The sequence below is a fragment of the Salvelinus fontinalis genome, chromosome 13, assembly GCF_029448725.1.
Source record: "Salvelinus fontinalis isolate EN_2023a chromosome 13, ASM2944872v1, whole genome shotgun sequence".
In the NCBI taxonomy this organism is placed as follows: domain Eukaryota; kingdom Metazoa; phylum Chordata; class Actinopteri; order Salmoniformes; family Salmonidae; genus Salvelinus; species Salvelinus fontinalis.
This window is the reverse complement of record NC_074677.1, coordinates 35020403-35043624: the sequence shown is the minus strand read 5'-3', so window position 1 is coordinate 35043624 and position 23222 is coordinate 35020403. Positions and strand designations below refer to the sequence as shown.

Genomic DNA, 23222 nt, shown 5'->3' with positions numbered 1-23222 from the left:
CACCTTGCTTCACTCATTATTTGGTAGTAGGCATGCAGTGTTTTTGTGTGATGCATCTATCCCAAAGGAAATTGCTTTATTATACATCAAGGGAATACAATGCATACATATGAACATAACAGGGACTTTAGACTAAGCCCTCTGACTGCCAAATTCCCCACTCCCAGGTCGTTAATTTGAATTGCATAGATAAACACTTTTTTTTTTTTTATCTATACAAAGTTCCAGATATAATTTTATTGTTCCAAATTCATAACCCAATACATTCATTTCTAGTCTCGATGTTGTGGAGATCTTATGGAAACAATATTAAATCTGGCACATTTTCACTTTAAGGCAACAGGGATCCTCAAATCAATCAAAATGTGTCAGAGTAGGTTTAAAGAGCTATAATCTCAGCTAAAATCAGACACATTTACACACATTGGCTTAAACAGTAAAATCAGATTCGATTCTGGGGTATAATGGTCTTGGTGTGGATTGCTTTTACCGAGTCTTGAAGCAGCTACAGCCGTGTTTGAGCGTTATAGGACGGACTGATAATACTTAATACTCGAAAGAAAAAGATGTAAGCAGGCCTTACACATGGGCAGGCTACACAAGCCATTGTTTTCGAAATAGACTGAACTGAAGTTTTGAAAGGGTGCATGCTACCCCAAATGGCGAGTGCCCTTAGGCTTCCCGAATTTTAGCGTGAAAGGTCATATAATTTAAACTTCCCAATACCGCTACGCAAAACCACCTGGATTCGTAAAGCTCAAATAATGTGACAGCTACATTAGGCTCCATGCACTACACGCATTATTGCTTGATTTATAAATATGGCAGATGTGCATGATATTGAATCACATTCATTAGGTAGAGGTAATACCAAAATAAAAGGAAACACTTGAGTGAATGAGGGATTCAAAGTATATTGAAAGCAGTTGCAGCCACATAGATGGAGTTTGAGTTAATTACGCAATTAAAACATCCCATCATGCTTAAGGTCATGTACAAAAATGCCCCGTTTCCCATTATTTTGGCTACCATGTCTAAAAGATATCTCAGTGACTTTGAAAGAGGGGTCTCAAAGGAGCATAGAGGGTTTAAAGGGTCTCAACACGATTCAACACTTATGGGAGATTGTGTTTTCCACCACCATCAAGAAAACACCAAATGATGGAATTTCTCGTGGAAGAATGGTGTCACATTCCTCCAATAGAGTTCTAGAGACTTGTAGAATCTACGCCAAGGCACATTGAAGCTGTTCTGGTGGCTCGTGGTGCCCCAACGCCCTATTTAAGACACTATGTTGGGGTTTCCTTTATTTTGGCAGTTACCTGTATGTGTGCACTGCAAGTCATGCTTTGATTACAACTACATAAAAATCATGCAACTAAATATTAAAATCATAGTATCAACACACCAAGGCATAGAACTAAGGACACTTGGAATTGGAACTGCAAACACGTCCTAGAATATAGCTTGAAATAAAGGCATAAAAACAACTAAAGTCTAACTAAAGCGTAGATGTAAACAGTACACAATGCTTTGTTGTTGAACTGTGTAAATGCAGAGTTCTATCAGTACAAGCATCTCAAAATTATAAAATTATCTAGGAAATGCAAGTGGATAGACCGCCTTGTAGCGGAAAAAACAGATCAGTAACATAAAATAACAAGCTCATTAAACATAACGCCATATTGGCGTGAACATTTCTCTCAAAATGGCTGTCAGCAGCAATGTAAACTAGAGCTTTTCAATCTTGTAATACACAAAGCCTATGTGAGACAACATGGCAGACAATGCCAATATGAAACAGCCTGGCATATTAATACACCAATTAACTAAAATCTTCATTTGGTAAGTCAAAAGGTCAAACCAGTTGATAGCCAGTGCACTGTAACAGAATATTGGCAAGGAGCTTTTTTTAAATTGACCCCACAGTATTTCCTTCCTTCCTGAGATGGGGAATAAATGGATGGGCTGAGATGGTGGTGCTCCAGACACCCGTCCTTTGGTACAGGTTTCCAGTGAAAGCAGGGTGGGGTTGTTCATGGGATGTTACAAGGGAACATGGCTGAAGAGATACGACACTGACTCGCCGTTGTGTGTCCGGCGAATAGCCTCAGCCAGAATCATGGAGATGTCAATAACCTGAAAGGATGAGTGAAAAAAATTATAAATCAAATTATCACCCAAACTTATTTCCCCCACAGATGAAAATTTCAAACCACAATGAAAGCAATTGGTTAACGAAATAACACCACCAGTAGGTCAGTGCTTCTGCTACAGTTAAAATCATTGCACAAAAAAATATGGAACAAAATGTTTTGCCAAGGCACACTGAAGATCCAGGATCAGTCCACATTTACTTCCTCTGCAAACAAAATGAGTAATGAATAGAACATTCAGACAACCCCATACTAGAACAGTTTATACATTTTTTGTCAGCATGTTTTTGTGTGTTCTACCCAAGATAAATATTCCTCGAGGCCCAGTCAAGTTACAGGTGCCATAGGGAGTGAAACATGCATTCGGACAAGCAGTCAACGCACAACAATTCTTCCTAACGCGGGGAAAACAGGGGGATCCTAGCTTTCGATTCCTACTTTATTTATTTCTCATCTCCTAAATATGCATGAACTGCACCATTTTAAACCCTGAGTTTTTAGCAGTGGCATGGTTAAGCGTGTTACCACTCCACAATTTGCTGTTAGTGCATAGGGGAGTGGGGCTAAATGTAACACGCGTCAATTGTAGGGTAACTTGGAGTAAAACGCCATCATAACTCAAAATAATTTTGGGGGAGTGACTTCCAATTTTGCCGAGACAGATTTTTTGTTGAGTAGTGGCAACCGGGGTGTGGTGGAGTCCTTTTTTTAAAAGTCACCAGAACTGAGCTGAAGTCGTTCATAAATATTATAGAATCCCTAGTACAAATTCTTCCAGAGGAAACACTGCAGTAACTAAACTCCCAGATTTGGAAATGTTCAGAACAGTAAGGAGTTAGACAATGCAATACACAGTAAGAATCAATCAAGCAGAAATGTAAGTAGTCCAGGCAACATGCTGAGCCATTGAAATTAAGATTGTTGACAGCCTGCTGCTTAGGTAATCATTGAACATTGTTTGGACAAAGTTTGAAAGGTTTTCATGGGGTGGAGGGAGGTTGGTATGTGTGCTTGTACTGGTGTCATGTGATCTGTAATTTGGGACAGAAAAACATTTGTCAAAACAACTCAACTTATCATTTTTGAAAATAATGGAATGTTTATGTTTCAATTCCCCAAGTGATCTAAACTCTGCAACTACAAGGAAACATCAGGTGCTGAGCTCCTGTGATGAGCTTGGGATTCTAACCTGTATTTTTGAACAGTGTTTCATCTTATCCTCCTGAGGGATGGTATTTGTGACAACCACAGCCTCAAAACAGGCGTTGTTGATGCGAGTGATAGCAGGGCCTGAAAAGATCCCATGGGTCAAGATGGCATAGACCTTTGTGGCTCCAGCAGACACAAGCCTGGATATTCAGAAACAAAACATTTGGTTGAATCTCCACATTCTGTTTGTAAAAAATACATTTTAAAAATAAACTTTGCTATCCATACATTTTCTTTTCAGAGACTTCCTTAAAAACGGATGTAATAGCTCCGGTCTGTATTTGTTGTACATTTAAAAGATTAAGTATTCAGTCTCTGTAAATGTATGTAGCTTAAACACACTTATCTGCAGCGTGGCAGATGGTGCCGCATGTGTCTGCCATGTCATCAACCAAGATGGCCACTCGGTCCTTCACGTCCCCCACCAGGACCATGCGGTCCACCTCGTTAGCCTTCTTCCGCTCTTTGTGGATTAGGGCGAAGTCCACATTCAGCCTGTCTGCTATAGAGGTGACCCTGCAAAGGGAATCCACAGATTGGTGAGGTTATGGTACTGCAGGTGATGTCAACCATTCCACAAAGTCACATCTATAGGAGGAAGGGAATATATAGTAAGACACAGGTTTATGATTCTATGATTAATCCAAGCACTGTAAGGATGGTATCAAAAATACTTTCCTGAGGTGAACTTGACAAATCCCTTAATGAATTAAGCAATAACAATCCTTTCAACAATGCTAATATTTCTAACAACTCAAATCTGTCCTTTTGACCCATTGCAATGATGAAGCATCTACAGGCCCATTGGCCTCCTCCAATCTACCTTTTGGCTCCTCCAGCATCAGGAGACACAACGGTGCAATTCTTCCACTCATTGATGTTCTCTTTGATCCATTTCAGCACAGCTGGCTCCGCGTATAGATTGTCCACGGGGATATCAAAGAACCCCTACAGAGGCATACAGTGAGCAAACCCGTGGTAAGATAAAGGATCACTAGTCAGTGTCTTCAAACGGCCTTACTTGCAACAGATTTTTGGAGAAACGTTCACGTGGCTCACTATTGACAGTATGTTGTTTAGAAACCAAACTGATGCACGCACCTCCTTGGGGCAATACAGATGGGGTTGACAACATGTAAACTATATTTTGATCTAAATGTTTATTAAAAACAAATACATTAGCAAAATAAGCACTTATACAGTTTACAAAGTAAGTCTCAAATAGATCGTAACAGATGTTAGTTAGCAAAATTGTCATATAGACGTGACACAAGTCAAAATAAGATATGGTATCATGAACAAAATACTGGTGCGGCGGAAATAACTTAATTTGAGTGGTTTTTCGGTTATTAAACAACTAATTGACTAACGTCGGTTCAATTTCACTGAACAAAAATTAGAAAACATGTTAAGTGTTGATCCCATGTTTCATGAGCTGAAATAAAAGAGCACAGAAATGTTCCATACAAATGCTTATTTTTCTTTAAATTGTTACCAAATTTGTTTACATCCCTGTTAGTGAGCATTTCTCCTTTGCCAAGATAATCCATCCACCTGACAGGTGTAGCATATCAAGCTGATTAAACAGCACGATTATTACACAGGTGCACCGTGTGCTGGGGACAATAAAAGGCCACTAAAATGTGCAGTTGTGTCACTCAACACAATGCCACAGATGTCTCAAGTTGAGGGGGCGTGCAATTGGCATACTGACTGCAGGAATATCCACCAGAGCTGTTGCCAGAAAATGTTATCAATTTCTCTACCATAAGCAACCTCCAATGTCGTTTGAGAATTTGGCAGTGTGTCCAACTGGCTTCACAACCGCAGACCACGTGTACCCACGCCAGCCCAGGACCACATCAAAATTCTTCACTTGCGGATCAACGGAGACCATCCACCCAGACAGCTGATTAAACAGAGGATTTGCACAACAAAATCATTTCTGCACAAACTGTCAGAAGCATTCTCAGGGAAGCTCATCTGTGTGCTTGTAGTCCTCACCAGGGTCTTGACCTTATGGCAATTTGAATGCACAGAGATACTGTCACGAGATCCTGATGCCCATTGTCGTACCATTCATCCACCACCATCACCTCATGTTTCAGCATGATGCACGGCTCCATGCCACAAGGATCTGTACACAATTCCTGGAAGCTGAAAATTTCTCAGTTCTTCCATGACCTGCATACTCAGACATGTCACCCATTGAGCATGTATGGGATGCTCTGGATCAAGGTGTACGACAGCGTTTCAGTTCTTGCCAATATCCAGCAACTTCACACAGCCATTGACGAGGAGTCGGACAACATTCCACTGGCCAATCAACAGCCTGATCAACTCTAAGTGAAGGAGATGTGGTGCGCTGCATGAGGAAAATATGGTGGTCACACCAGATACTGACTGCTTTTCTGATCCAAACCCCTACATTTTTTTTAAGGTACAGTATATGGTGACCAACAGATCCATATCTGTATTCTCAGTCATGTGAAATACTTAGATTAGGGCCCAATGCATTCATTTCAATTGACCGATTTCCTCATATCAACTGTAACTAAGTAAAATCTTTGAAATTGTTGCAAGTTAGATTTATATTTTTGTTCAGCGTACTTGAAGCCCATTTAGTTCGGGCGGGTTTTGTGAACCCAATGCAACATTTATCTGGAGACATCAAATCATTCATGAGAGAAATGAAGTCAAGAACTATATGGGACGCTGGGCTGAAGGGAGTTGTAGATTTCATTAATAAATATTCAACCTAGTTCAGCACAGAACCGTGGTAGTTAACTACAATGAACATAATCCACTGCGCCAGTTCTTTTCCGGCTCGGACAGATTGGTTCACTGATGCCTGCTATGTTAGGTTAGATACACCCAAGCCCACATGGGAGGAATGTAGACAAAACGACAAGAGGGATAGAGAGTTCGTGAAAGTATGCCTCATTTACTTTGAAGAACTAGCAAAATGATTATCAGACAGCTCTGCAGCATACTTAGGCCGGCTGGCCTAGCTAAATAGGATGACTAAAGACAGTACAGTATGGGGAGAACAGAGATAACGTTAGATGGTTTTCTGGCTGGCTGCTACTGCCTGAGCAGTGATGAGATGACTTTTAGGAATGGGGGGAAAAAAATATTCCTTGATGGACCTGACAGAGAAGCGAATATTTTCAATGTTTTGGCAATTGAATGTTCACCATTTTTGACTGGCTTTTACATTAAAAAGCTCTAATCATTTTATAATGCGTTTCATGTAAAATACAAAAACAAATATTGAAACTGAAAACCATGATTATTTTGTAATAATCGAACCAAAACCAAACCGACCTCAAAAAGCTCTTATTTCTCAGCACTACAAAAAATGTTTTATCTGAAACCAGCCACCTAGGATTCCCCACATAGCAGCTTCTTGTAATTGTTGCTTGACATCTGATCGTTCAGAATCATAACACAGCCTTCTACACTTGCGATGCGCGTGCATCATTTGTGACGTTGTCAGGCAACCGTTTATAGTACTTAACTATCTCATAGCCTAATCAATCATTTGTACTTCTTAGTTGTCACACTAGTGACTGCAATATAGATAGAACAAACCAAATAATGTGCCAGAAGGCTCACCTGTATCTGCGAGGCGTGCAGGTCCATGGTGATTATGTGATCGGCTCCTGACACTGACAACATGTTGGCCACCAGCTTTGCAGAGATGGGAGCCCGACTCTGTTTAGAAAAAAAATGCTAATCTCTATTCTCATACAATGCATGCAGAAAGTCCATTGAGAAAATGCAATTAAAACAATTTACTAAGAGGGAGACCCATCTCCTTTCTGAATTAGCTTTGGCAGTTATATTCTAATCAACCAAATTGGTTTGCCCAATATGGCATTTCTGTGAAGCAGTCAAATGTATGAAATCAAAGCAAATAGACTGATTTATATGGATAGTGTGAAGTGTGTTGATGCTGTGAACAGAACAAACTATTTAAGTTTCCCTCACCCCCACCTTGTCCTTCTTGTCTTGTCTTGCATATGGGAAACAGGGGATGACAGCCGTGACTCGTGAGGCAGAGGCAATCTTACAGGCATTGATCATGATGAGGAGCTCCATTAAGTTATCATTAATCTCACCACAACCACTCTGGACAATGTAGACATCCTCTCCTCTGACACTCTCCCCGATCTCCACGCTGCAGGATCAAATCATAGACTGTCAGACAGTAGGCTATACATGGTGACAGGTAGAGAACATGAAGACTAATCTGTTAATGTACATAAATCATGGCATCATGGGCTTCCAGGTCAATAGACAAAAACACTCAACAAATGATCCATATATTCACCCACCCCCCAAAAAAGGAAAGAAATGCTGTTGGAAATGTTAAAACCCCTCTTGCGCGCACTCTCAATAAAATCAACTATATGTAGGCTACTAAGATTGTCTGATGCTTTAAGCAAACGGTGATTCAATAATTAAGACAAATGACTCAAGAGGGAGCCAGAGATCAAGATAGCCTAACCAGCAGGGGGGAAAACGGTTCCCGAACCACCACCTCCAACTGGCATTCGCAGATTCTGCCATTATGCTCCCGAAGTTTCCGATAATAGGTTACACCAGGGGTCGGCAACCTTTTCCATTTGGAATGCCAATTTAACTTCCCCTTTCTAACGATCTGCTCGCCAGTTATGATTTTCATATGCACATTTGTGGAAGCGTTTCATTTATTTTATAATAAAGTCTATGTATCGCAAAATCATTGTCATGTATATAATTTTTATTAATCACAAATGAATTATAGAAATCTAAAAGTAACTATTGCCATCTATGTAAAAATAGCCCACATAAAGTCAACAAATAAAAACATTGCAGTCAGCAGTAAGAAATATCCTGATAAAAATAAATCACATGGCCTGTCTGCAAAAAACTTGAAACATTTTATCAACTAGATCCAGCCACAAGCTTGCACAAATAAGCTTAAGACATTGTATAAAATATTCTGGACCCTCAGAGTTCTGCCAGTGAGTTTCAGACAGACACAGATGTAGGCTATTTGCACTAGAGATAAGCAATCAGGTAAGACAATTTTATGGTGTATCAATCCGGATCAGAGCATGACTCTTCCCCCCCACCCCCTTCACTCCAAGTGGTTGTCGAAAGGGAGAGAGCTGGAAAGATTTTTCAGATAGGCTACATTCCAGTGAACAAAAATATAAACGCAACATGTAAAGTGTTGGTCCCATATTTCATGAGCTGTATTATAAAAGATCCCGGAAATGTTCCAAACAGCCTGATCAACTCTACGCAAAGGAGATGTGTCTGCATGAGGCAAATGGTGGTCATACCAGATACTGACTGGTTTTCTGATCCATGTCCCTACATTTTTTTTTTGTATCTGTGACCAATAGATGCATATCTGTATTCCCAGTCATGTGAAATCCATAGATTTGGACTTAATATATTTAGCATTTACTGATTTCCATATATGAACTGTAACTCAGTAAAATCATTGAAATGTTCCATTTATATTTTTGTTCAGTATAAAATTACTTGCTGTTTGAGGTGAAAAAAAACGTACTTTTAGAAGTTCCACAGCTCATTAGTGGTGGTGAGTATAGACAGACATGCTATCAGATCTCCACATTTATAAGCCTACATTTGTGCGCAGGCCAGGTAGCCTAGGCCTACTTCTATGCGTATTCAGGTGGGCATCCTTAATCAACATTGACAGGAACACTCCAAACAAAACAATGAATAAATTGACAAATCGTAAATGGAACAAAATAAACCAAAACTTGTTTCTCACAAGTGTAGCCTAGGTTGTGCGCTCTGCAAACAGCGTGTCAACTCTGAAAATGGGAACTGTAAAAGACTAATAATAATGAATGCATTAACCAAAATTAAGTTAACAAAACAAACATTGTAGGTTACAACTTATGGGAATTAACAGTAAATGTACTACTGGTGGTATTGGTGTTCCCATCCCCGCGGCCTCCGCAATGGATTAGTCCACTGAAACAGGCGTCAATCAAGACGTGCCATTTTTTTGCAACTGCTCAACAAAAAAATCTCAGGTCGACCAACAGCCCATCGACCAGTCAACTAAATGGGGTCAGGCCTAATTCACAGTCATACATTCCTGTCCTAACAACTATTCTGTCGTTTAAAGCTGCAATATGTAATTGTTTGGGTGACCCAACCAAAGTCACATAGAAATATGAGTTATAGATCGGTCACTCATTTAATGCAAGACTAAGGAGCAGTAAATATCTGTTTGTGGACATTTTCTATGCTTTCCATTCTTACATTTTCTGCATATTTTGCTTTTCAGTTTTGTACACCAGCTTCAAACAGCTGAAAAATACAATATTTTGTTATTGAAAATATATTTTGCAGCAGTTTAGATGATAGTGACTATTTTATACATTGCTTGTTTCGTCACAAACTGAAATTAGGCGAACTATTCAAATTTTAGCAACTAGGAAATGGCAGAGTGATTCCTGCATATTATACCACCACCATTTAACTTGAAGAAACTGTGGAGTTTGAACAACCCTATGGATGTCAACACTATTATTACAAACCTCCAGGTAAACCAATTCCTCAGGCTTTTTACATCTCAAAAGGCACTTGTTACTTATACCCGGCCACAGGTACTTCCGGCGCCGACCGAGATGGCCGCCTCGCTTCGCGTTCCTTGGAAAATATGCAGTATTTTGTTTTTTTATGTGTTATTCCTTACATTGGTACCCCAGGTAATCTTAGGTTTCATTACATACAGTCGGGAGAAACTACTGAATATAAGAGCAACGTCAACTCACCATCGTTACGACCAGGAATATGACTATCCCGAAACGGATCCAGTGTTTTGCCTTCCACCCAATACAATGGATCTGATCCCAGCCGGCAAGGGGCAAACGTAGCGGTCTCCTGGTCAGGCTTCGGAGACGGGCACATCGCGCTCCACTCCCTAGCATACTACTCGCCAATGTCCAGTCTCTTGACAATAAGGTTGATGAAATCCGAGCAAGGGTAACATTCCAGAGAGACATCGGAGATTGTAACGTTCTCTGCTTCACGGAAACATGGCTAACTCAAGAGACGCTAACGGAGTCGGTGCAGCCAGCTGGTTTCTTCACGCATCGCGCCGACAGAAACATACATCTTTCTGGTAAGAAGAGGGGCGGGGGTGTATGCCTTATGATTAACGAGACGTGGTGTGATCATAACAACATACAGGAACTCAAGTCATTCTGTTCACCTGATCTAGAATTCCTCACAATCAAATGTCGACCGCATTATCTACCAAGGGAATTCTCTTCGATTATAATCACAGCCGTATATATTCCCCCCCAAGCAGACACATCGATGGCCCTGAACGAACTTTATCTGACTCTTTGTAAACTGGAAACCACACACCCTGAGGCTGCATTCATCGTAGCTGGGGATTTTAACAAGGCTAATCTGAAAACAAAACTTCCTAAATTCTATCAGCATATCGATTGTGCTACCAGGGCTGGTAAAACCTTGGATCATTGTTATACTAACTTCCGCGACGCATATAAGCCCCCCCCCCCCCCCCCCCCCGCCCTTCTTTCGGAAAAGCTGACCACGACTCCATTTTGTTGCTTCCAGCCTACAAACAGAAACTAAAACAACAAGCTCCCTCGCTCAGGTCTGTTCAACACTGGTCCGACCAATCTGATTCCACGCTTCAAGACTGATTCGATCACGCGGATTGGAATATGTTCCGCATTGCGTCCAACAACAATATTGACGAATACGCTGATTCGGTGAGCGAGTTCATTAGAAAGTGCATTGACGATGTCGTACCCACAGCAACGATTAAAACATTCCCAAACCAGAAACCGTGGATTGACGGCAGCATTCGCGTGAAACTGAAAGCGCGAACCACTGCTTTTAACCAGGGCAAGGTGACCGGAAACATGACCGAATACAAACAGTGTAGCTATTCTCTCCGCAAGGCAATCAAACAAGCTAAGTCCCAGTATAGAGACAAAATAGAGTCGCAATTCAACAGCTCAGACACAAGAGGTATGTGGCAGGGTCTACAGTCAATCACGGATTACAAAAAGAAAACCAGCCCCATCGCGGACCAGGATGTCTTGCTCCCAGACAGGCTAAATAACTTTTTTGCTCGCTTTGGGGACAATACAGTGCCACTGACAGTGCCCGCTACCAAAACCTGCGGGCTCTCCTTCACTGCAGCCGAGGTGAGTAAAACATTTAAACGTGTTAACCCTCGCAAGGCTGCAGGCCCAGACGGCATTCCCAGCCGCGTCCTCAGAGCATGCGCAGACCAGCTGGCTGGTGTGTTTACGGACATATTCAATCAATCATTATCCCATTCTGCTGTTCCCACATGCTTCAAGAGGGCCACCATTGTTCCTGTTCCCAAGAAAGCTAAGGTAACTGAGCTAAACGACTACCGCCCCGTAGCACTCACTTCTGTCATCATGAAGTGCTTTGAGAGACTAGTCAAGGACCATATCACCACCCTACCGGACACCCTAGACCCACTCCAATTTGCTTACCGACCCAATAGGTCCACAGACGACGCAATCGCAACCACACTGCACACTGCCCTAACCCATCTGGACAAGAGGAATACCTATGTGAGAATGCTGTTCATCGACTACAGCTCAGCATTTAACACCATAGTACCCTCCAAACTCGTCATCAAGCTCGAGACCCTGGGTCTCGACCCCGCCTTGTGCAACTGGGTACTGGCCTTCCTGACGGGCCGCCCCCAGGTGGTGAGGGTAGGTAACAACATCTCCGCCCCGCTGATCCTCAACACTGGGGCCCCACAAGGGTGCGTTCTGAGCCCTCTCCTGTACTCCCTGTTCACCCACGACTGCGTGGCCATGCACGCCTCCAACTCAATCATCAAGTTTGCGGATGACACTACAGTGGTAGTCTTGATTACCAACAACGATGAGACGGCCTACAGGGAGGAGGTGAGGGCCCTCGGAGTGTGGTGTCAGGAAAATAACCTCACACTCAACGTCAACAAAACAAAGGAGATGATTGTGGACTTCAGGAAACAGCAGAGGGAGCACCCCCCTATCCACATCGACGGGACAGTAGTGGGGAAGGTGGAAATTTTTAAGTTCCTCGGTGTACACATCACGGACAAACTGAATTGGTCCACCCACACAGACAGCGTTGTGAAGAAGGCGCAGCAGCGCCTCTTCAACCTCAGGAGGCTGAAGAAATTCGGCTTGACACCAAAAGCACTCACAAACTTCTACAGATGCACAATCGAGAGCATCCTGTCGGGCTGTATCACCGCCTGGTACGGCAACTGCTCCGCCCACAACCGTAAGGCTCTCCAGAGGGTAGTGAGGTCTGCACAACGCATCACCGGGGGCAAACTACCTGCCCTCCAGGACACCTACACCACCCGATGTCACAGGAAGGCCATAAAGATCATCAAGGACAACAACCACCCAAGCCACTGCCTGTTCACCCCGCTATCATCCAGAAGGCGAGGTCAGTACAGGTGCATCAAAGCAGGGACCGAGAGACTGAAAAACAGCTTCTATCTCAAGGCCATCAGACTGTTAAATAGCCACCACTAACATTTAGCGTCTGCTGCCAAAATACTGACTCAACTCCAGCCACTTTAAATGGGAATTGATGGAAATTATGTAAAAATGTACCACTAGCCACTTTAAACAATGCCACTTAATATGTTTACATACCCTACATTACTCATCTCATATGTATATGTATATACTGTACTCTATATCATCTACTGCATCTTGCCATCTTTATGTAATACATGTATCACTAGCCACTTTAAACTATGCCACTTTATGTTTACATACCCTACATTACTCATCTCATATGTATATACTGTACTCTATACCATCTACTGCATCCTGCCTATGCCGTTCTGTACCATCACTCATTCATATATCTTTATGTACATATTCTTTATCCCTTTACACTTGTGTGTATAAGGTAGTAGTTGTGGAATTGTTAGGTTAGATTACTTGTTGGTTATTACTGCATTGTCGGAACTAGAAGCACAAGCATTTCGCTACACTCGCATTAACATCTGCTAACCATGTGTATGTGACAAATAAAATTTGATTTGAGGTAAGCAAGTCAAAGACTACTGGATCATGGGATTTTATATCACTAATAGGAACAGTACAGCAACTCACGAGTAGCAAGTAATATGGCAATATGAAAAGATAAGTTGTCTTATCAAAACTATTTCAATTATGTTGGAGGGAAAATCAGTTGTTGCAAATAGAGCACATCAACTACCCTAACTAGAGCAGTGGTTCCCAACCCTTTCCGGTTACAAAATTTTGCTCTGTCCAGAGTACACCCATGATCATGTGCATTTTACCAGTAGAGCTATGGTCTTTTGTAGCCCAAAGGACACCACATGACGGTATTGAGTAGTGTCATCTTACCGTCCAAATGCATTGTAAGCAGCCTGCAATACATTTATCTCTCTCATGGACCGGTTCGTACTTAAAACATAACCCATTACAGGCTGCATAGGCTTCAATTTCCTAAACTTTATTTAAATGGTAAGAAGGCGGGGGGAAATAATAAATAACAGGGAAAATATGCATACTTTCCTTATGAAACACCATTTTCTGCCACTATGCTAGTGGCTAAATGCAAATCCCGGATGTTGTGTATCGCGTTTGTCAATCAGGTCTTTATTCACCCATAACACTAATGCGATACAGTGCTGCGTTAGTTGAAGAGTACTGATAAACCGATATTACATTTTTTGGCCGATATCAATATCCAATATTTTCCTTGCCAAAAAAAAATACCGATATCATTCGTTATCATTCTAGTACAGTTAAATAGTTAACACACACACACACAGCCGTCTAAGCCATAGAATCTCAGTGCAAGAGGTGTCACTACAGTCCCTGGTTCGAATACAGGCTGTATCACATCCGGCCGTGATTGGGAGTCCCATTATTTATTCTTAATATGGCATGATTCCACCAATTGTAACCTTCTACATCACTTTCAAAGACGTACTTTTATTTTTAAGGCAAACCGCAAATTCAACCATTGTGCCTAATCCTTACAAGGATTCCTAAATCATTGCTAAGAATAGTGAAAATGACTGCAGTTTCTACTGGTTATTGTTTTCAGGCTAGCTACGTACCAAGCTAGCTTGCTACCCCAGAAGTTGGGGGGGGGGGGGCCGAACAAATAATGCTTTATTACCAACGCGGTATTGTAAACACATCGTTTGTGGCCAGTGTTTGCAGACTTTATTGTACAGCTTTGACAGTGCTACTGATAGTAGTGGTGGCGCTTGGCTTGCACGTGCAAATTCAGAACACTCTATAATAGAACTGTGTTATTTGACATGTCAAATTAAAAGCTTATTTAACCCATCAAATAGTGTCATCAACAAAAGAACATTAAGATAAATTAAAATGAATTGTCTCACCCTTGTCAGTCTCTCTTTGCACAACTCAGTGAAAGGCATTTGCCTGCTTCCCATATATTTTTTTTGTTGTTGTCTGTGTCTATCTATATTTTTTCAGGACCCTGTCTTTTCATAGATCATTCGTAAAAATCCAAATAACTTCACAGATCGTCATTGTAAAGGGTTTGCTTGTTCAGTGAACCATGAACAATTAATGAACATGCACCTGTGGAACGGTCGTTAAGGCACTAAAAGCTTACAGACGGTAGGCAACTAAGGTCACAGTTATGAAAACTTAGGACTCTAAAGAGGCCTTTCTACTGACTCTGGAAAAACACCAAACACAAAAAGAAAGATGCCCAGGATCCCTGCTCATCTGTGTGAACATGCCTTAGGCATGCTGCAAGGGGGCAAGAGGACTGCAGATGTGGCCAGGGCAATAAATTGCAATGTCCGTACTGTGAGACGCCTAAGACAGCGCTACAGGGAGACAGGACGGACAGCTGATCATCCTCGCAGTGGCAGACAACGTGTAACACCTGCACAGGATCGGTACATCCGAACCTCACACCTGCGGGACAGGTACAGGATGTCAACAACAGCTGCCGAGTTACACCAGGTGTGCTCAGACTGTCCGCAATAGGCTGATAGAGGATGGACTGAGGGCTTGTAGGCCTGTTGTAAGGTAAGAAGTTTTAGGTTGTAGTTATTATAGGACTATTTCCCTCTATACACCATTTGGAAAAACTACTAGAAGGCTCAGAGCGAGTGACGTTTGAAACACTATTAGCGCGCGCTAACTAGCTAGCCATTTCACTTCGGTTACACCAGCCTCATCTCGGGAGTTGATAGGCTTGAAGTCATAAACAGCGCAATGCTTGACGCACAACGAAGAGCTGCCGGCAAAACGCACGAAAGTGCTGTTTGAATGAATGTTTTCGCACCTGCTTCTGCCTACCACCGCTCAGTCAGATACTTAGATACTTGTATGCTCAGTCAGTTTATATGCAACGCAGGACACGCTAGATAATATTTAGTAATATCATCAACCATGTGTAGTTAACTAGTGGTTATGATTGATTGTTTTTTATAAGATAAGTTTAATGCTAGCTAGCAACTTACCTTGGCTTACTGCATTCGCGTAACAGGCAGTCTCCTTGTGGAGTGCAACGAGAGAGAGGCAGGTGTTATTGCATTGGACTAGTCTGCATGTCTGGCAGACATATCACTGTGGATGACGGATCACCACCTCAAGCTGAACCTCGGCAAGACGGAGCTGCTCTTCCTCCCGGGGAAGGACTGCCCGTTCCATGATCTCGCCATCACGGTTGACAACTCCATTGTGTCCTCCTCCCAGAGCGCTAAGAACCTTGGCGTGATCCTGGACAACACCCTGTCGTTCTCAACTAACATCAAGGCGGTGGCCCGTTCCTGTAGGTTCATGCTCTACAACATCCGCAGAGTACGACCCTGCCTCACACAGGAAGCGGCGCAGGTCCTAATCCAGGCACTTGTCATCTCCCGTCTGGATTACTGCAACTCGCTGTTGGCTGGGCTCCCTGCCTGTGCCATCAAACCCCTACAACTCATCCAGAACGCCGCAGCCCGTCTGGTGTTCAACCTTCCCAAGTTCTCTCACGTCACCCCGCTCCTCCGCTCTCTCCACTGGCTTCCAGTTGAAGCTCGCATCCGCTACAAGACCATGGTGCTTGCCTACGGAGCTGTGAGGGGAACGGCACCTCAGTACCTTCAGGCTCTGATCAGGCCCTACACCCAAACAAGGGCACTGCGTTCATCCACCTCTGGCCTGCTCGCCTCCCTACCACTGAGGAAGTACAGTTCCCGCTCAGCCCAGTCAAAACTGTTCGCTGCTCTGGCACCCCAATGGTGGAACAAACTCCCTCACGACGCCAGGACAGCGGAGTCAATCACCACCTTCCGGAGACACCTGAAACCCCACCTCTTCAAGGAATACCTAGGATAGGATAAAGCAATCCTTCTGCCCCCCCCCCCCCCCCCTTAAAAGATTTAGATGCACTATTGTAAAGTGGCTGTTCCACTGGATGTCATTAGGTGAATGCACCAATTTGTAAGTCGCTCTGGATAAGAGCGTCTGCTAAATGACTTAAATGTAAATGTAACTGTAAGGTTGCAAGATTGGATCCCCCGAGCTGACAAGGTGAAAATCTGTCGTTCTGCCCCTGAACAAGGCAGTTAACCCACCGTTCGTCGGCCATCATTGAAAATAAGAATGTGTTCTTAACTGTCTTGCCTAGTGAAATAAAAGGTATAAAAAAGTTTTTTTTTTATTATTATATTTTTTTTTTTTTTTTTTTTATTTTTTTTATTTTTTTTAAATCGGTGGCCAAAAATACACATTTCTGATTGTTATGAAAACTTGAAATCGGCCATTCCGATTAAATCGGTCGACCTCTACTCTAGAGCGGGATCGATTTGGAGGTGGAGGGTCCGTCATGGTCTGGGGCGGTGTGTCATCGGATTGAGCTTGTTGTCATTGCAGGCAATCTCAACGCTGTGCGTTACAGGGAAGGGGATATCCCAGTCCTCCCTCATGTGGTACCCTTCCTGCAGGCTCATCCTGATATGACCCTCCAGCATGACAATGCCACCAGCCATACTGCTTGTTCTGTATGTGATTTCCTGCAAGACAGGAATGTCAGTGTTCTGCCATGGTCAGCGAAGAGCCCGGATCTCAATCCCATTGAGCACGTCTGGGACCTGTTGGATCGGAGGGTGAGGGCTAGGGCCATTCCCCCCAGAAATGTCCGGGTATTTGCAGGTGCCTTGGTGGAAGAGTGGGGTAACATCTCTCAGCAAGAACTGGCAAATCTGGTGCAGTCCACGAAGAGGAGATGCACTGCAGTACTTAAAGCAGCTGGTGGCCACACCAGATACTGACTGTTACTTTTGATTTTGACCACCCCTTTGTTCAGGGACACATTATTCCATTTCTGTTAGTCACGTCAGTGGCACTTGTTCAGTTTATGTCTCAGTTATTAAATCTTAGGTTGATACAAATATTTATACACGTTAAGTTTGCTGAAAATAAACACAGTTGAAAGTGAGAGGACATTTCTTTTTTTGCTGAGTTCAGTTCAAATGTAAACAACTAAAATTAGGGTAAATATAGGCATGTCTGTCTACTTCGCCAAATATCTCGCAGTGTTGTATGTCGGTTTTTTCAAGTCAGATGTCATTTTAATCATGAGAATCTCCACTGTCTAATTGTGTAAGTTTGGGCAGCGAGCTCGGTTTTCATCAAATGCTAGTGTAACGGATGTGAAATGGCTAGCTAGTTAGCGGTGGTGCGAGCTAGCAGCCTTTCAGTCGGTTACGTCACTTGCTCTGAAACCTAGAAGTAGTGCCTCCCCTTGCTCGGCAAGGGCCGCGGCCTTTGTGGAGCGATGGGTAACGATGCTTCGTGGGCGACCGTTGTTGATGTGTGCAGAAGGTCCCTGGTTCGCGCCCGTGTCGGGGCGAGGGGACGGTCTAAAGTTAAACTGTTACATTGATGCTGTTGACCCGGATCACTGGTTGCTGCGGAAAAGGAGGAGGTCGAAAGGGGGGTGAGTGTAACGGATGTGAAATGGCTAGCTAGTTAGCGGTGGTGCGAGCTAGCAGCCTTTCAGTCAGTTACGTCACTTGCTCTGAAACCTAGAAGTAGTGGTTCCCCTTGCTCTGCAAGGGCCGCGGCTTTTGTGGAGCGATGGGTAACGACGCTTCGTGGGTGACTGTTGTTGATGTGTGCAGAGGGTCCCTGGTTCGCGCCCGAGGTCGGGGTGAGGGGACGTACTAAAGTTAAACTGTTACACTAGCCAAAATAGTTTTTGTCCTTTGAATGCTGAGCGCCCCCCATTGTTTTCCTCTGGAGAGGCATTCCGGTCTATTTCGCCAAATATCTCAATGTGTTTATTTAGATTTTTAAATCAGGAGAATCTCTTCTTTGTAATTATGTAAGTCTGGGCAGCAAGCTCGTTTGTCATCATCAATAGTCAGAAGTTTTTTCCCTACTTTCTCATTACGCAGACATAAGCACAGTTGACACCATCGAGGTGCAGATGTTCACTGTATACACAAGTTTTTTTTCTTCCAGTTTTGTCAACAAACAGATTGTGGTCAAATTCAAAAGGGGAAAAAATTGTGCCTTTTAGGCGAAATGGATCTCTAAGCATCACTCCAGTCAAAACGGGCTCTGCGAACGTTCAATTACATTAATTTGCTATGGGCTCGCGCTAGTGTTCCAGCTTAGCCAACGTTCTTTCAGCAATTTTGACTTGTTCCATTGTCCAGCCTACCGGTACACAGCAGACGGGATAGGTAGCTAGCTAGCTAACGATAGATTGGGCACCGGTAGACAGTGTCCTTCGCCCCCGCCTGTCAGGTTACGTTTTCCCGCAGTTCTGTTATCGACGGCAGGTGTTCGGCAAGTGGGAGCGAAGGACACTGTGTTCTAGCTAGTTAGCTAGGACACCAGTACATAGCAGGCATGATATGTAGTTAGCGTACTTCACCCCCGCCTGTCGGGCACTGCTTTCCCGGAGTTAGCAGGTTTTCGGCAGGCAGGATCGAAGGGAACAGGTGTGCTAGCTAGCTACAATGTCTAATAGTACATAGTACCAGTAGATAGTGTCCTTCACCCCTGAAAAAAAGATGCAGGAATGGCCATATGCAGGAACTCCCAGGTCAACAATCACACACTATTGGGCCTTTGTGATAGGCATCGAGTCATAATTATGGCTAAACCGCTACGATTAATGCAAATAATTATTAAAAACTGATTTGAAACCTAACCTTAACCACACTGCTAACATTGCGCCTAGCCCTAACCTTAAATTATGACCACAATTTTTGTTTTAGGCTGTGGTAACCAGTGACAACCTGCGTATTGTTACTTTCCTCTTCCATTCTTGTTTTGGTCTAACATGCTGAGTGCTCATTGGCAGTAGTCCTTGACCAATCGCGTCATAGCCCTGCTCATACTACAAGAAACATTATCAAACCATCATCTGACAAGAGTCTGGATAACGTTACAGCCACCATCCGCATGCCCTTCACCCGCTCAAACTACGCGAGTCCAGGAGTACTGATCCTAGTCCAAGTTAATACATAGAATTTCACCCCGATCGTTAAAATTAGTCTGGGACGGCAAAAAACGTGGTGTGTATGCCCGGCATTACAATAGTCCACATGGATTTTGGGAGTTGCAGTTCCAACGTTAGGCCTCCTGCCCTTACCGTCTCATTTTTTAAGTTAACAACAAATCTAAGTAATGCTAGTTAGCTAGCTAGATTACTTGTGTTACACGTTTGCAGTAAGCTAATTTAGTTAGCTAACTAGCAACAATAACTACCACACTCACTCGCGCTTTCAATCGGCCATGTGGGCTAACTTTAGTTAGCTAGCTAACGTTACTGTATCGTAGCTAACAACCAAAGCAACATTCCCAGGCAAAACGTTCACCCACTGGTAAAATAACTAACCGTAGTTAGCTGGTACTCGGTCAAATATATGAATTGTTTAAAACACTTTTAACCTACCATGTCTCCTGGTTGCTGAATTTTTTGGTCACAACCTTCCCCAACTCAAGTCCCAGGCGGTCAGAAATTTTTTGGCCAAGGTCCGGATGAGAGCTACCGCTGAATATCTTTATGTTAGGCATTTTGGAGGAATCCGGATTAAGTAACCAAACAACAGCCTCACATAAATACACGGCTAACAATCAAAACAAGTTCGCTAGCTTCTCTGTATCTAATCCACCAACAGGAGACTAGAACTTGGGACGGTGACTCCTTTCCACTGTGGTTAAATTGCAGCTGCCAAACGAGAATGAGTTGGGTCGTTGACTCAAGTCTTTTTCGGATTCTTTCTTCTTATTAAAATGTGTATTGTCGGATCGCAACCAACTGAAAGCTGCATACACCGCCACCTACTGTACTGGAGTGTGAGGACGACCTCTTCTTCTTCGATGAGGTTTACCGGTGGTTGGCATCCAATGTCAATGGTGCATTACTGCCACCATTTGGACGGGGTATTGAATAAGAAAATTATAAAACTGAACGGGGAAAAACGACATCATATAAAATACCAAATTAGACACGTCAACTAACAAAACCCATCCCACTTCCTCAGTCACAGTCCACTCCAAAATACATCCTTACACAGGCTCAGAGGCCTGTGATGGCGGAACATTCACCGACAGGATTTCTTGCATGGCCTCGGCTGTGAAATCACAAAGATCCAAAAAAGGTACAGCTGCATTCACAATGATTCCAATTTTCTTCGACTTCTTCTCCACTTGTGCTGTACAGATTATGAACACTGCAATAAATAATACAAAGTCCACTTTTTTAACATGTAGCATTTCACTATCCCTCGGTTTATGAGAAACCTTCACTGGTCTTGGTGGCTCTACTAACATCGTTTTTTTCCCCGCCACTCGTTCCTTCCAATCTTCTCACCGCCCCCGGATAGGAGACACACTGGACACTCCTTACCCTTGCCATCTCATTCTCTTTCACCCTAACAAGGCACCCCAGGAATTCAGGCATATGTTCACCTCCACAGTTGCAGAATTTCACTTCATGATACTCTTCTCTTCTGCACACACTTGACACGTGACCAAATCTTTTACATTTATGACACTGAAGGGGCTTGTGCACAAAAGCTCTTACAGGGTACCTTAGGAATCCTAACTTATATTTACATTTACATTTACATTTAAGTCATTTAGCAGACGCTCTTATCCAGAGCGACTTACAAATTATATGAGAAGGGAGAGACTCTTTATCAAAGAACAATAGCATGGATTAAGTGAATTTCTTTTCTCCATCTACCAACAGGCCAGTCGACATGCACCAACCACTCCATTTACAGTACCAGTCAAAAGTTTGGACATACCTACTCATTCAAGGGCTTCTCTTTATTTTTTATTTTTTTTCTACAATGTAGAATAATAGTGAAGACATCAAAACTACAAAATAACACATATGGAATCATGTAGTAACCAAAAAAGTGTTAAACAAATCAAAATATATTTTATATTTGAGATTCTTCAAAGTAGCCACCCTTTACCTTGATGCCAGCTTTGCACACTCTTGGCATTCTCTCAACCAGCATCATGAGGTAGTCACCTTGAATGCATTTCAATTAAGTTTAGGTGTGCCTTGTTTTTTGGTGGAATTTCTTTCCTTCTTAATGCGTTTGAGCCAATCAGTTGTGTTGTGACAAGGTAGGGGTGGTGTACAGAAGATAGCCCTATTTGATAAAAGACCAAGTCCATATTATGGCAAGAACAGCTCAAATAAGCAAAGAGAAACGACAGCCGATCATTAATTTAAGACATGAAGGTCAGTCAATCCGGAAAATTTGAAGGACTTTGAAAGTTTCTTCAAGTGCAGTCGCAAAAACCATCAAGCGCTATGATGAAACTGGCTCTCATGAGGACCGCCACAGGAAAGGGAGACTCAATGTTACCTCTGGTGCAGAGGATAAGTTCATTAGAGTTACCAGCCTCAGAACTTGCAGCCCAATTAAATGCTTCACAGAGTTCAAGTAATAGAAACATCTCAACATCAACTGTTCAGAGGAGACTGTGTGAATCAGGCCTTCAATGATCGAATTGCTGCAAAGAAACCACTACTAAAGGACACCAATAAGAAGAAGAGACTTGGGCCAAGAAACACGAGCAATGGACATTAGAATGGTGGAAATCTGTCCTCTGGTCTGATGAATCCAAATTTGAGATGTTTGGTTCCAACCGCCGTGTCTTTGTGAGACGCAGAGTAGGTGAACGGATGCGGAGATCATCCGTTCACTTACTCTGCGTCGAGTAGGTGAACGGATGATCTCCGCATGTGTGGTTCCCACCGTGAAGCATGGAGGGGGAGATTTATTTTGAATTCAAGGCACACTTAACCAGCATGGCTACCACAGCATTCTGCAGCGATACGCCATCCCATCTCGTTTGCGTTTATTGGGACTATAATTTGCTTTTCAACAGGACAATGACCCAACACACCTCCAGGCTGCGTAAGGGCTATTTGACCAAGAAGGAGAGTGATGGAGTTCTGCATCAGATGACCTGGCCTCCACAATCACCCGACCTCAACCCAACTGAGATGGTTTGGGATGAGTTGGACTGCAGAGTGAAGGAAAAGCAGCCAACAAGTGCTCAGCATATGTGGGAACTCATTCAAGACTGTTGGAAAAGAATTCCAGGTGAAGTTGGTTGAGAGAATGCCAAGAGTGTGCAAAGCTGTCATCAAGGCAAAGGGTGGCTACTTTGAAGAATCTAAAATAGATTTGGATTTTTCTAACACTTTTTGGGTTACTATATGATTTCTGTTATTTCATAGTTTTGATGTCTTCACTGTTATTCTACAATGTAGAAAATAATAAAA

The 23222-nt window shown here is 42.9% G+C and overlaps 1 protein-coding gene across 2 annotated transcripts; it reads right to left on the bottom strand.

The window, feature by feature from the left end:
* Nucleotides 1-59: 59 nt before the first annotated feature.
* On the bottom strand, nucleotides 60-20757 carry LOC129868514 (ribose-phosphate pyrophosphokinase 1). Of its 2 annotated transcripts, none has more exons than XM_055942573.1 (7): nucleotides 20361-20757; nucleotides 7365-7548; nucleotides 6984-7082; nucleotides 4189-4313; nucleotides 3708-3881; nucleotides 3346-3505; nucleotides 60-2139 (listed from the first exon to the last, which is right to left on the bottom strand). In XM_055942573.1, exons 1-7 carry the CDS (start codon nucleotides 20480-20482, stop codon nucleotides 2047-2049), a joined length of 957 nt encoding a protein of 318 aa, XP_055798548.1. In that variant the 5' UTR covers nucleotides 20483-20757; the 3' UTR covers nucleotides 60-2046. The 2 variants fall into 2 exon arrangements, with proteins under 2 accessions (XP_055798548.1, XP_055798547.1); XM_055942572.1 differs by having other exon boundaries at nucleotides 7359-7548; nucleotides 20361-20756.
* Nucleotides 20758-23222: the final 2465 nt, after the last annotated feature.

What these genes read in the sequence shown, in the direction of transcription:
- LOC129868514 (XM_055942572.1), bottom strand. Translation starts at nt 20,482, where the DNA reads ATGCCTAACATAAAGATATTCAGCGGTAGCTCTCATCCGGACCTTGGC. An exon ending in ACAAGAAGGACAAGGTGGGG is followed by an intron (nt 7,083 to 7,358) that starts GTGAGGGAAACT and finishes TTTTCTAAACAG; the next exon opens with AGTCGGGCTCCCATCTCTGC. An exon ending in GATGCTGGAGGAGCCAAAAG is followed by an intron (nt 3,882 to 4,188) that starts GTAGATTGGAGG and finishes TTCCCTTTGCAG; the next exon opens with GGTCACCTCTATAGCAGACA.